Source organism: Panthera onca, chromosome B4, assembly GCF_046562875.1.
Source record: "Panthera onca isolate mPanOnc1 chromosome B4, mPanOnc1 haplotype 2, whole genome shotgun sequence".
Lineage (NCBI taxonomy): Eukaryota > Metazoa > Chordata > Mammalia > Carnivora > Felidae > Panthera > Panthera onca.
In genome coordinates this window covers 83,648,519-83,661,348 of record NC_138345.1, presented here as the reverse complement: position 1 = coordinate 83,661,348, position 12,830 = coordinate 83,648,519, and the positions used below count along the sequence as shown (strand labels likewise).

Below are 12,830 nucleotides of genomic sequence, written 5' to 3'. Positions count from 1 at the left end.
TCTCCCTGTCTGCCCCTCCCTCCCTCGCTTGTGCGTGCTCTAATAAGTAAACTTTAAAATAAATAAATTTTAAGATCCGTATTTCCGAAATCAGTTTAACCCACCAATCACCGAAGTTATTTGCATATATACCCCAAGTCAAAATCCAAATGCCCAGATCTGTATGTGCCAGAGATTTTTAACTTTTCAAGTAAAGATATCTGTATGAGAAAATAGTTCTTTTCAGTATTTGGGGTTTGCCTCTTACGGTGATTATTTTGTTATGTTGGGAGAAATGTCTCAGCCCTTGGGTATAAAGAGGCACTGCTGAGTGAGTTCTCGGGATAACTGGACCACTGTACGTCCTGTTTCTGGCACAAGAATGCCAAAATCTGCCTTCCAGCTGTCCAGGAAACCTCCGTCCCCACCCATCTACACTCCCATTATCCAAAAGACAAATAGAGCCATGTGGTACTGATTTTAGTAATGAGGCCAGCCCAGCATGTATACCACTGCAGACAGCCTTCAAAGCACACTACAGACATCAACAAAATGAACCACATTTTCCAGACAACTACAAGTTTGAGTCAACAATTCCCCAGGAATCCATGTGGCAGAAGTAATGTAACTGGGGAAGTTCCAGGATAGAAGCACAGTCTAAAGCAGAACAAGAGTCCCAGGTCACAGAAGCAGTAAGAGAAACTGAGTCAGACATTTTAGGGATAACGCTGGGGGGAGCAGCAGCATGACTACACCTGCCTGTCCCCGCAGACACTGTCGGTCACCTCAATAAAGCCCACCTGTTGTTTTCTACAACTTCCCACAAGTAAGGACAGAAAAGCTAAAGTCAGCATTATGCAAACAAGGAAAAGATTCTACTCTCATTATTATATAATTTTATTTAATAACTTTACCCTTTGAGTTTATCGCTTCATTATAAATGCAAATGAAAAACAAATTCTGGGTTTGAAGACGCTCAGGAAATAACTTCTCTTCATAACGATGTCCGGAGCTAAGAATAAGCATTTCCTCCCGGGCCAAGTCTCTGGAACCTATTCAGCTTCTGCTGCCTCTTCACCTTCTCCACATTCAAACCGCACAAAGTCTACTACAGACACCCCTTGAGGCTGCACGTACTGTCCCAATGTGATGGAGGGATCCAGCAAGTATGGCTGAGACAACATCTTGGTTTCCGCCTCTCCCCCAGGCTCATCATCCAAAGAACCGACAGAGAGAGGGGCCATGCCCACCACATGCTGCCCGAGGCGGCGGCCAAGGTCTTCGAGGTTTGCTCTCTGCTCAGATGTCTCGCAGATGACCAGGGCCCCGTACTTCCCCAGCACCAGGTTGTGGGGCGAGGGGCTGTGCATTGCTCCGTGGACATAAGAGCCAACATAGAACCCAGCTGGCACCTTCACCCATGCAGCTCGTTTAAGGGTCATGTTTTCTCCCAGTTTCCCTATAAGAAAGCAAAAGCAGATAACACACTTCCAGGAGATAATGACTGTGGTAGTACCAAAATATGGATAGAGATGGTCAAGTCTGGAAGACAGTCCTCTGCACGCATACTGTGGAAATGCTTTAAGATGGAAAGATACCATCTGCAGTTGAAAGAGGAAAAGGTGTGTAGGTGGGTGGGGGTGGGAGAAATAGAGAACACCTTTATGGAGCACCAACTATGTGCCACCCTGGGATTTAAAAACACAGGCTAGGGTGTCACACAGTTCTGCCTCTTACCAGCTATATGACCTTAGGCAACCACTTAAGGACATAACCCCATTTACTAATTTATCAAGCCTTGGTTTCCTCCTCTGTAAGATGGAGAGGACACTGCTTAAGATAACCGGAAAGGAAGGTTCTTAGGAGAAATACACAAAGAAACACATGTAAAAGCACATAACTACAGTATCTAGCACGCAGTGACACTCAAATGCGGGCTATTGTTACTACCTTAAACTTAGGCTTAGAGACCTCAAGCTACCCGCCCAAGGTCACACAGCAGAGCTGGAAGTAAAACCCACATCTCAGTCCAAAGCAAGTAAGAGTTTTCTTCCTCCCCAAGTTACCATCCCTTCCGAAAATCACCGTTAACTGACACAGACAACTCTTCATCATCGTCCACTGTATCAGGAAAAAGTCCACAACTCTAAAAGCCCCAGAAAATCCAAAACCCCAAGTCATCAGATAGTTTCAACTTCCTCCCATCAGAAACAAAAAGGCAACATTTTCAGAGTTGTTTTTAAGAACCAAAAATGGGGCATCCGGATTGTTCAGTTGGTTAAGCATCCAACTCCTGGTTTCAGCTCAGGTCATGGTTTCACAGTTCGTGAGTTTGAGCCCCACGTCAGGCTCTGCGCTGGCAGCATGGAGCCTGCTTGGGATTCTCTTTCTCCCTCTCTCTCTCTCTCTCTCTTTCTGCCCCTCCCCCACCCGTCTCTCTCAAAATAAAAAAAAAACTTTTAAAAAACTTATTAACAAAAAAAAACAAATAAACATGATTCCAGTTTTCCCTGTCTCTAACAGAAATTCAAATAAACTAAAAGGCAGGAAGGAGCAGAAGACCCCAAAGGGATCTGGGTATATATCCCTCCATTAGCCATAGTTCTATCTAAGAGTCTTCAACGGGGGAGTATCCAGAAATCAAAATAAATCTTAAAACTACTCAAAGCATCTCAGAGCGCCTGGGTGGCTCGGTTGGTTAAGTGTCCAACTTCAGCTCAGGTCATGATCTCATGGTTGTGAGTTCGAGCCCCACATCTGTGCTGACAGCTCAGAGCCTGGAGCCTGCTTCAGATTCTGTGTCTCCCTCTCTCTCTGTCCCAGCCCTGCTCATGCTCTCTCTCAAAAATAAACATTAAAAAAAAAAAAACAAAAAACAAAAAAAAACTACTCAAAGCATCCAAACAATAGTTAATTCTCAGAAATTGACATGGCTAAAACACCCAGTTCTTCCAGAATTTCTTAATAAGTCTCATTCACAGCTGTCTGCCTGGTTTCTCATCTATGACTCACTGAATTATACATACTTCAAGATAACCTGATAAAAAGAATTGATGTCTTGACTGGAAACGTCGGATGAGTAGTAAATTCCCAGCAAGCTCAACCCCATCCCTACTTCCCTGCTTCCATCAAGGACATGTAGAAAGAAAGCAAAATCCCCACCCGTTCTGGCACAATGACCCAGATGTGGTTCCTGCAGCCAGTGGGTTCTGAGAGAACGTACCTTCACAAATTCAGGATCAGATTGTTCTAAAAAAGAGATGAAATTCCTACACACGACACCCCAAAATATTCCTGGATCCCTCCATAAAGAAGGTGAGATGACTTCTGATGTACTGTTTCTCCCACAGTGTAGAGAGAGAAGTAGTCAACTGGAAGGTGCCAAAGGCCATCCCTGCCTGAAGACATGCTTATTAGTTTGGTCAGTAAAGTGAGGCCTGCAGTGCCGAAAATGATTGTGATTAGCAGCAAATAGCCAAAAAACTAAAATTTTTGCATACAAAGCTAAATTCTTTTAAAGGAATTTAAAAATTCTGACCACACTGGGACCCCGAGGTAACAAACGGCTGGGGCTTGGTAATGGTCTCGTTCAGCAGAGCGTGAGCTTTTCAGGGAGCCTACAGCTCACTAGTATCTAACACACAACACGACCCACTTCCCACATTCATAGCATCTGACCCATGTAGGCACATGAGTTTGTGATTCTTGATCTGGGTGTGGAGAATACCAAAGATACCATGAGATCCAGTTCTCAACTTCCAGCTCCCACAATGCTTACAAATACTTACCAATTGCTAAGGCTAGCTGATCCTTGAGAGAGCCTTCGGTCTCAGGCCCAGCGGGAAGTTCAGAGAGCTCGGAGGAATTCAAGAAGCCCTTAGCGCATAAAGAAAATGAATGAATCAGTTCTGTCCTATTTAAATGATCAAGAGTCTAGGCAAAAATAGCGTATTTCTCAAAAAATGATTTAAGACAACTACGTACAAATGAATGTTTTCAATAAGCCAAAGATGTAACAGTTCCATTTTTATAAATATTTTATTCTATCACCGCACCAGCCCCAATTCCATCCCAATCCCATCCTCTGGCCTAACTTTTTAAATTGTAATTTCCTAGATACCAAGAACAGTATTTTCAAACAATCATAAAACATTAAAGCTCAAAGACTGGTTGAATAAACCATGGCACGGCCACATAGTGGAAAACCATGCTGCTGGGAGAAAGGAAAAAGGAAAGAAAGATCTGCAAAGGCTGCTATGGATTATTTCCAGGATACAGTATTAAGCGAAAAAAGCAATTAAAAAGAGCACAAGTATAGTATACCACCATTTGTGTAAGAAAGTAGTATTTATAGAAATATGCTGAGTTTTGCAAAAAAAGGTAAAGGAAAACCAAAAACCGATGAAACTGGTTATCTACAGGAGTGGACAAGAATATGGTACAAAGGAGAGAAGTAGCGAGAGATCTGTGTGTGTGCATTACAGTTTTAACTTTCAGAATCTTGTGAATGTTTTACATATTTGCAAACAAAATTAGATTAAAGAGAATTCTTAGGTAAAACCGAAACTGACTAAACAGAAACATAAGACTAACTATATTTCAAATGAGTAACGTAACTTCACATAAAGGGGAAAAAAAACTAATCCAAGTAACTTTCAGAATAGTCCTTTGACCACATAAGTGTAAAGACAAAAAAAAGAAGATCAAAGAAATCTTGAACTCCTTAATAGGTTTGTTATTTGCAGCGGTCAGGTATAGAAACTCTAAAGCAATTTAGTGTGTATTATACCAATGGGTAAACAAGTAAACATACTGAAGTTGCTAAGAGCCAAGTGTACTAACTGTGAGAGAAGAAAGATACAAATATAGAATGGGGGAAGGAAAGGAAGAACCCTGTGATGGAGGATTAGGATACACATGGACACACACAGACCCACACATACTCTCTCTCTCTCTCTCTCTTCCTGGATCTGTCTGCTGAAAGAGCATAGCAGCAATGACATCTCAGTCGAAATAAGCATATGTAATGACCAGATCTTGGTTTCTAAAAACTACTTCCCCATTAAAAAGGATCAGGACTCCTTGGAGAAGTGGCCAATTCCACGGGTGGGGCAAGGAAAGTATGACATAGGCCCAAAGTATCTTGTTATGCCACAAAGTAAGGAAATATTCAGAAAATAATGAGCACATATTCAAACGGTCAGTACAGCCAGCTTGCACTGGCCAAATCCAGGGATAATTTGAGCATCAAACTAAATAATGGATCATATAATGAATTACGACATATTGTATAAAATAATACATGCATTGATGCTAGTACTAAGTAAATCACTAAACATAGGGAGAAGTCTTTCTTACGGTAGAATGCCAACTGATAAAACTAATACATGTAAAAGAAGCTGTAAGAGTTAAAAATATAACCATTATGCAACTATCATAGTAATAAACGACCCTGACATGGGGCGCATGGGCGGCTCAGTCAGTTAAATGTCCGACTTCTGCTCAGGTCATGATCTCACGGTTCGTGGGTTTGAGCCCCACGTCGGGCTCTGTGCTGACAGCTTGGAGCCTGGAGCCTGCTTCAGATTCTGTGTCTCCCTCTCTCTCTGCCCCTCCCCCATTCACACTCTCTCTCAAAAAAAGATAAAATAAAAACATTAAAAACAATTTTTTTTAATAAATTAAATAACTGACCCTGACAAGAGTCAGTGGATGCTAATACTTTCAGGTAAGTTTTTTGGGGAACTGGACATTTACATAGTCTCAAAGAATCTCCCACACAGATTACTTGTTAATTACAAAGAGGAACAGAATAACTTTACACCCTAACCAAGAAGAGATCAAAATTAACATCAATAATGGGACCAACAGTCATTACATGCTTCCTGATATGATATTCTGAGAAAAATTCAGGATAACTTATTAAATATTCATGCCAAGGGGCACCTGGGTGGCTCAGTCAGTTAAGTGTCCGACTTGGGCTCAGTTTGTGATCTCAGAGTTTGTGAGTTCAAGCCCTGCATCGGGCTCTGTGCTGACAGCTCAGAGCCTGAAGCCTGCTTCGGATTCTATGTCTCTCTCTCTCTCTGCCCCTTTCCCACTCACGTTCTGTGTCTCTCTCTCTCTCAAAAATAAATAAGCATTTAATATTCATGCTAAAAATCTATACTCTATGAAGAAACATCAGACAAACCCAAACTGAAGATTATTCTGCAGTACTGTCCTAAACCCTTCAAAAATGTCAATGGGGGCACCTGGCTGGCTCAGTCAGAAGAGCATGTTAACTCTTGATCTTGGGGTTGTAAGTTCAAGACCCGCCGTGGATGTGGAGATTATTTAAAAATAAAATCTTTTGGGGCGCCTGGGTGGCGCAGTCGGTTAAGCGTCCGACTTCAGCCAGGTTACGATCTCGCGGTCTGTGAGTTCGAGCCCCGCGTCGGGCTCTGGGCTGATGGCTCGGTGCCTGGAGCCTGTTTCCGATTCTGTGTCTCCCTCTCTCTCTGCTCCTCCCCCGTTCATGCTCTGTCTCTCTCTGTCCCAAAAATAAATTAAAAACGTTGAAAAAAAAAAAAATTTAAAAATAAAATCAAATAAAATAGTCATAATAATAATAAGATGTATATAAAGAGTAATAAAGCAGGGCGCCTGGGTGGCTCAGTTGGTTGAGTGTCTGACTCTTGATTTTGGCTCAGGTCATGATCTCATGATTTGTGATTCTGCTCTGACAGCATGGAGCCTGCTTGAGATTCTCTCTCTCCTCTCTCTCTGCTCCTCCCTTGTGCGTGCACTCTCTCTCACTCAAATAAATAAGCTTTAAAAAAAAAAAGGTGATAAAGCAAATGAGTCAAAATGTTAATAAATGGTGAATCTACATAAAAATACAAGTAGCTTATTGTAAAACACTGGCAACTTTTCTGTAAGTCCAAATGTTTTTCAAAATTAAAGTTAAAAATGGGTTGTCTGGGTAGCTCAATCAGTTGAGCATCCCACTTTGGCTCTGGTCATGATCTCATGGTTCATGAGTTTGAGCCCTGCATCAGGTTCTCTGCTGTCAGCTCAGAGCCCACTTCAGATCCTCTGTTCCCCTCTCTCTCTGCACCTTCCCCTGTTCATGCTCTCACTCTCAAAAATAAACATTAAAAAGGGGGGGGGGCACCTGGGTTGCTCAGTCAGTTAAGCATCCAACTCTTGGTTTCGGCTCAGGTCATGATCTCATGGTTCGTGAGCTTCAGGTTCTCTCTGTCCCTCTCTCCCTGCCCCTTCCCTGTGCACACTCTCTCTTCCTCTCAAAAATAAATACACTTTAAAAAAAATTAGAACTTGTAGCTCAAGTGGCTCATCTACTCAATACTCAATAATCACCACATGGTTTTCCATATAATGACTATTTAATGCCAGTAACAATTAACAGTTACTATGAGCTCTCAAGAGAAGGATAGATAGGAGGAAAAAGGTGGTACTAAACATAAAAAAACTATTTTGAGTAGTTGGGTTTGTTTTTGCCTTAATAGTAAGGATGAACCAAAGGTAGACTGATATAATTCCATCCTGATCCTCTTTGGACAAGAATATGCCTATTCTCCTAAATTGTGCCTCCTCCAATACCTGTATTTAGAAATCCTCTCTAGGCCATTCTAGATTTCGGAATACAAAGCTTCCCCTGACTTGACAGACTCTGCCCCACTGGCATTCATTCATTCAACACAGATTTAATGAGCCCGAACCAAATGCTGGGCCCACTCCTCTTTCACCAGACACACAGTAGTGAAAAGACAAGTTCTCACATTCTGTTGGGAAAGGCAATATATAAATAAATAAAAACATAATATGTAAGTATATAACAAAAAATCTCAAATGAAGCAAAATAAGGGACTAGAGCAACAGGAGGAACGATACTCCTCTCCAAAGAGAGAACATTTAAGCAGGGACAGGAAGCAAGGAAAGGACCCATGAGAACGTCTGAAAAAAGAGAACAGCAAAGACCCGAAGAAAGGGGTGTGTGTGCAAACCCAGCATGTTGACAGTCCCCACAACTCACTTTACTGTATGTGGAGAGCTGATCCTTTAGGTTCTGACAATGCAACAGGGTGCCCAGGGCTACTTGCTGGACCAACTGCTGAAATTTTATATTTCTGGAAACAAAATCTGTCTCACAGTTTACCTGTGGGAACAAAGTTATATGGCTGTGTAAGCTGTTCACTGATGGTTTCCCAAAGTGCCTTAAGATTGCAGAGTAAACCAAGGTACTGTAGAACAAGCTGCAGGCTCAAGAAGACAGAAATAAATGACCCCAGAATTTAATTTTTTTTCTCTGACTTATTTCACCCAGCATAATACCCTCCAGTTCCATCCAGTTCCATTTGCATCTTGCAAATGGCAAGATTTCATTCTTTTTCATTGTCAAGTAATATTACATTGTGTGTATGTATGTACACACACACACACACACACACACACACACACACACACACACACACAATCTTCTTTATCCATTCATCAGTCGATGGACATTTAATGACCCCAGAATTTTAAAGCTGCAGTTCCTCTCCTAGCTTGAAGTCAGAAACTGAATGAAGCGGTTCCTGCTCTGCCAGTGAATTAGCAATGACCCACACATTCAAAAGATGGTTCCATGGTGTCCCCAAAGGATTCATTACGAGTTCACTACTTGCCTGTGGCTGTAGGCCTTCATCACCTCATTCTCCAGCCTCCTCCAACACCAAACCACTTTGGCTGTCAGCGTGCTTATCTCCTTTTCTCACTCTATACTAATCCCCATCTGATTCTTCGCCAATTAAGGCCCCTAAACCTCCTCTAAAACAGCTACTTGGGCCGCCTGGTTGGCTCAGTCAGTTAAGTGTCCAACTTTGGTTCAGGTCATGATCTCATAGCACGTGAGTATGAGCCCCACATCGGGCTTTCTGTTGTCAGTACAGAGCCTGCTTCTGATCCTCTGTCTCCCTCTCTCTCTTCCCCTCCTCCACATGCTCTCTCTCTCAAAAATAAATGAACATTAAAAACAAACAAACAAAAAAAACAGCTACTTGCTATCCATCAACTAATTAATATAAATTCCTGGCTTTAAAATCTGTTCCAGGAAACAATCCATGAAAAGGTGTAAGGCTACAGGAGACTCACATTCAGAAGCACAAGTTTGCCCCACTATCCAAAAGTAGTGTTCCTATAAAACCTTTCGTAAGCTAAAATGGCACAAAGCGGAAAAATCAATTACCATTCATTTATATGGAAATGGATGCACAAAATAAATGCACATAAAGCACAGATGCTCACAAAGATCAAAGCTGTGGTGGCTGGAAGCTGAGTATAGTTCATGGGGGAAGAAGTTTGGCGGGGCAACTCTCACTGCTACAGTATCCCCTACCTCTTTAATGGCTCAGTGAAAATCCAACACTGAATGCTATTCTCACTTTTTGCCCTTTTTCATAAAAGTGAAAGTACTCTTTAGATTTTCTTTGGTTAACAAAAAACAAAAACAGGTACAAATATAGGTCTTTTGTAAAAGCAGGGTGTGTAACACAAGCTTTTGAAAACTGGGGGATATCTATAATATTCTTGACTGCTGGGCCTTTAATTGTCAACACACCTGTGCATTTCTACACTTATGTGAGTTCACAGTAACTGTGGTCTCACCAGTTTATTTTCCTTTTAAGGTTACTTATTTGAGAGAGAGAGAGCGAAAGACAGAGAGAGCACACACATGCATGTGGGGGAGGGGCAGTGAAAGAGGGAGAGAGAGAAAATCTCAAGCAGGCTCTGCTCCGTCAGTGTGGAGCCCGACTTGGGGCTCGAACCCACAAGATCATTGAGATCATGACCTGAGCTGAAATCGAGTCAGATGCTTAACCGACTAAGCCACCCAGGTGCCCCACAACAGTTTAATTCCAGCAACCTTTTAGATCTCTTATTTAAGAATGCAAAGTATCTGGACTTCAAGCTGCATTACAAAGCTGTAATCATCAATACAGTATGGTACCGGCACAAAATCAGACACTCAGATCAATGGAACAGAATAGAGAACCCAGAAATGGACCCACAAACATATGGCAAGCTAATCTTTGACAAAGCAGGAAGGAATACCCAATGAAATAAAGAAAGTCTCTTCAGCAAATGGTGCTGGGAAAACTGGACAGCGACATGCAGAAAAATGAACCTAGACCACTTTCTTACACCATACACAAAAATAAACTCAAAATGGATGAAAGACCTAAATGTAAAACAGGAAGCCATCAAAATCCTCAAGGAGAAAGCAGGCAAAAATCTCTTTGATCTTGGCCGCAGCATCTTTTTACTCAACACATGTCCAGAGGCAAGGGAAACAAAAGCAAAAATGAACTTCTGGGACATTATCGAAATAAAAAGCTTCTGCACAGCAAAGGAAACAATCAGCAAAACTAAAAGGCAACCGACAGAATGGAAGAAGATATTTGCAAACAACGTATCAGATAAAGGGTTAGTATCCAAAATCTATAAAGAACTTATCAAACTCAACACCTAAAAAACAAATAATCCAGTGAAGAAATGGGCAAAAGACATGAATAGGCACTTCTCCAAAGAAGACATCCAGATGGCCAACCGACACACGAAAAAATGCTCAACATCATCACTCATCATCAGGGAAATACAAATCAAAACCACACTGAGATACCATTTCACACCTGTCAGAATAGCTAACATTAAAAATTCAGGCAACAACACATGTTGGTGAGGATGCGGAGAAAGAGGATCTCCTTTGCATTGCTGGTGGGAATGCAAGCTAGTGCAGCCACTCTGGAAAACAGCATGGAGGTTCCTCAAAAAACTAAAACTAGAACTACCCTACGACCCAGCAATTGCACTACTATTTATCCAAGGGATACAGGTATGCTGTTTCAAAGGGACACATGCACCCCCAAGTTTATAGCAGCACTATCGACAATAACCAAATTATGGAAAGAGCCCAAATGTCCATCGATGGATGAATGGATAAAGAAGATGTGGTATATATATACAATGGAGTATTACTCGGCAATCAAAAAGAACAAAATCTTGCCATTTGCAACTACGTGGATGGAACTAGAGGGTATTATGCTAAGCGAAATTAGCCACTCAGAGGAAGACAAATATCATATGACTTCACTCATACGAGGACTTTAAGACACAGAACAGATGAACACAAGGGAAGGGAAGCAAAAATAATATAAAAACAGGGAGGGGGACAAAACATAAGAGACTCTTAAATATGGAGAACAACAGAGGGTTACTAGAGGGGTCATGGGAGGGCGGATGGGCTATGTGGGCAAGGGGCATTAAGGAATCTACTCCTGAAATCCCTGTTGCACTATATGCTAACTAACTTGGATGTAAATTAGAAAAACAAAACAAAATAAAATAATAAAAAAAGAATGCAAAGTATCTACCACAAAGCTTCACACCCAAGAGGTAAGTGCTCCTGGTCTCTGGAATTCGGACAACTCACCTCTACTAATACAGTTGTGTTTCCTTCCTGAAGTAGCCCAATCAGACCTTCTTTAGTTTTTCTGCCGTGGAGTTTGGCAGCTCTGCTCCAGCCTTCCTTCTGGGCCTGCTTGTGGAGCCAGCTCTCTGCCTATAAATTGAAAACAGGGCAGATGACGGAGTCACAGAATTTAGAACTGAAAGGGGCTCTACAGTATGTTCAGGTTCCCTGATTCTTTCTGCTTCTCTTTAATCCTATAACGGAAACTAAAGTAGTCTATCATTTACTGGCAGCCTACCGACTGCCAAATACCAGCACCAGCGCCTGGTGCTCTGGATAAATTTAATCTTCACAACAACCCTATGGAGCAGACAATAGCATTTTTATTATACAGACAAGAACAATGCAACTCTGAAAGACTAAGTAAGGTGTCCAAGATCACGGTTTAAGTCCTGGTGGGTCTGACTCCCAAAGCCCACACAAGCCCTGTCGGCTCCAAGCAGCAGGAAACAGCACAGCAGTCGTGCTTGGAATACGGTTTGTTAACCGTGGGATCCTGAGCTCATTGCTTCTAGGGCCAAAACACAGTAAAAGGGTGAGGTTGTCATTTTAAGCCAGAATCCTATCTAGAGCTGTGCCGTTTCGGGCCACTGGGCAGCAGGTCTGATTTACTGCTCCCTGGCAGCACCTCTCTGAGACACTGAGGTCAGGCCCTACTACCCCGCCCCGCTCCCCTCGTCCCCCTCCCCCACACCTGTTTGAGATCCCCGCTACAAGCCTCCAGAGCTTTCTTGCAGTTCACAAAGGAGTAGCCTGTTTTTCGTCGCAGCTTCAGGAGAAGCTCCTTGCTGGAGGCCGAGGAAGCCAACCTGGGCCCAGTGTGAAATGTGTGCCTGGGCTGAGACGACTGAAGCTGAAGGGGCCCCACCTGCAGGGGTGAGAAGAAAGGTATGAGAAGCAGGAAGCAGCCAGCAGCACTGGGAGGCCGAAAGCACGTCAGCAGGGACGCCACCTTAGGAGAGACTGGGGCTCCGGGGGGTGGGGAAAGGCAGCCAACCGGGGACTGGACCGCGAAGAAACACTGAGGTCGGAAGAAGGATGGGACGGAGTCGAACGGGGGGACAGAGGAAGGGAAGGGTGCGTTCCAAGCGCACGGGAGATGTGCAAGGAGAGCGGGACGGTGCCGAGGCCAAGACCCCTCACCGGGCAGGTCCCGGCCCGTGCGACCAGGCAGAGGCGCAACGACCGCAGCAGCGACATCTCTCTGGCCCCCGAGCACACTTCCGGCGGCTGGCTCATCGGTGAGGCCACAGGCCTACGGCGTGGCGGCGGGGCCAAACTTCTCCACTTCAACGCGACAAGCGAGGGCAGCGCCACCTGCTGACCGGGGGTGGGC

The 12,830-nt window shown here is 43.2% G+C and overlaps 1 protein-coding gene across 2 annotated transcripts; it reads right to left on the bottom strand.

The window, feature by feature from the left end:
* Positions 1-860: 860 nt before the first annotated feature.
* On the bottom strand, positions 861-12,761 carry TSFM (Ts translation elongation factor, mitochondrial). Of its 2 annotated transcripts, XM_060657115.2 has the most exons (6): positions 12,638-12,761; positions 12,189-12,362; positions 11,456-11,584; positions 8,018-8,140; positions 3,768-3,855; positions 861-1,438 (listed from the first exon to the last, which is right to left on the bottom strand). In XM_060657115.2, exons 1-6 carry the CDS (start codon positions 12,731-12,733, stop codon positions 1,032-1,034), a joined length of 1,017 nt encoding a protein of 338 aa, XP_060513098.1. In that variant the 5' UTR covers positions 12,734-12,761; the 3' UTR covers positions 861-1,031. The 2 variants fall into 2 exon arrangements, with proteins under 2 accessions (XP_060513098.1, XP_078305873.1); XM_078449747.1 differs by lacking the exon at positions 8,018-8,140.
* Between the last annotated feature and the right edge of the window lie 69 nt (positions 12,762-12,830).

Coding starts and splice junctions, on each gene's coding strand:
- TSFM (XM_060657115.2), bottom strand. CDS start 12,733: ATGAGCCAGCCGCCGGAAGTGTGCTCGGGGGCCAGAGAGATGTCGCTG. Junction 12,363..12,637: donor CACGGGCCGGGACCTGCCCG/GTGAGGGGTCTT, acceptor TCACCCCTGCAG/GTGGGGCCCCTTCAGCTTCA. Junction 8,141..11,455: donor ACACAACTGTATTAGTAGAG/GTGAGTTGTCCG, acceptor TTGTTCCCACAG/GTAAACTGTGAGACAGATTT.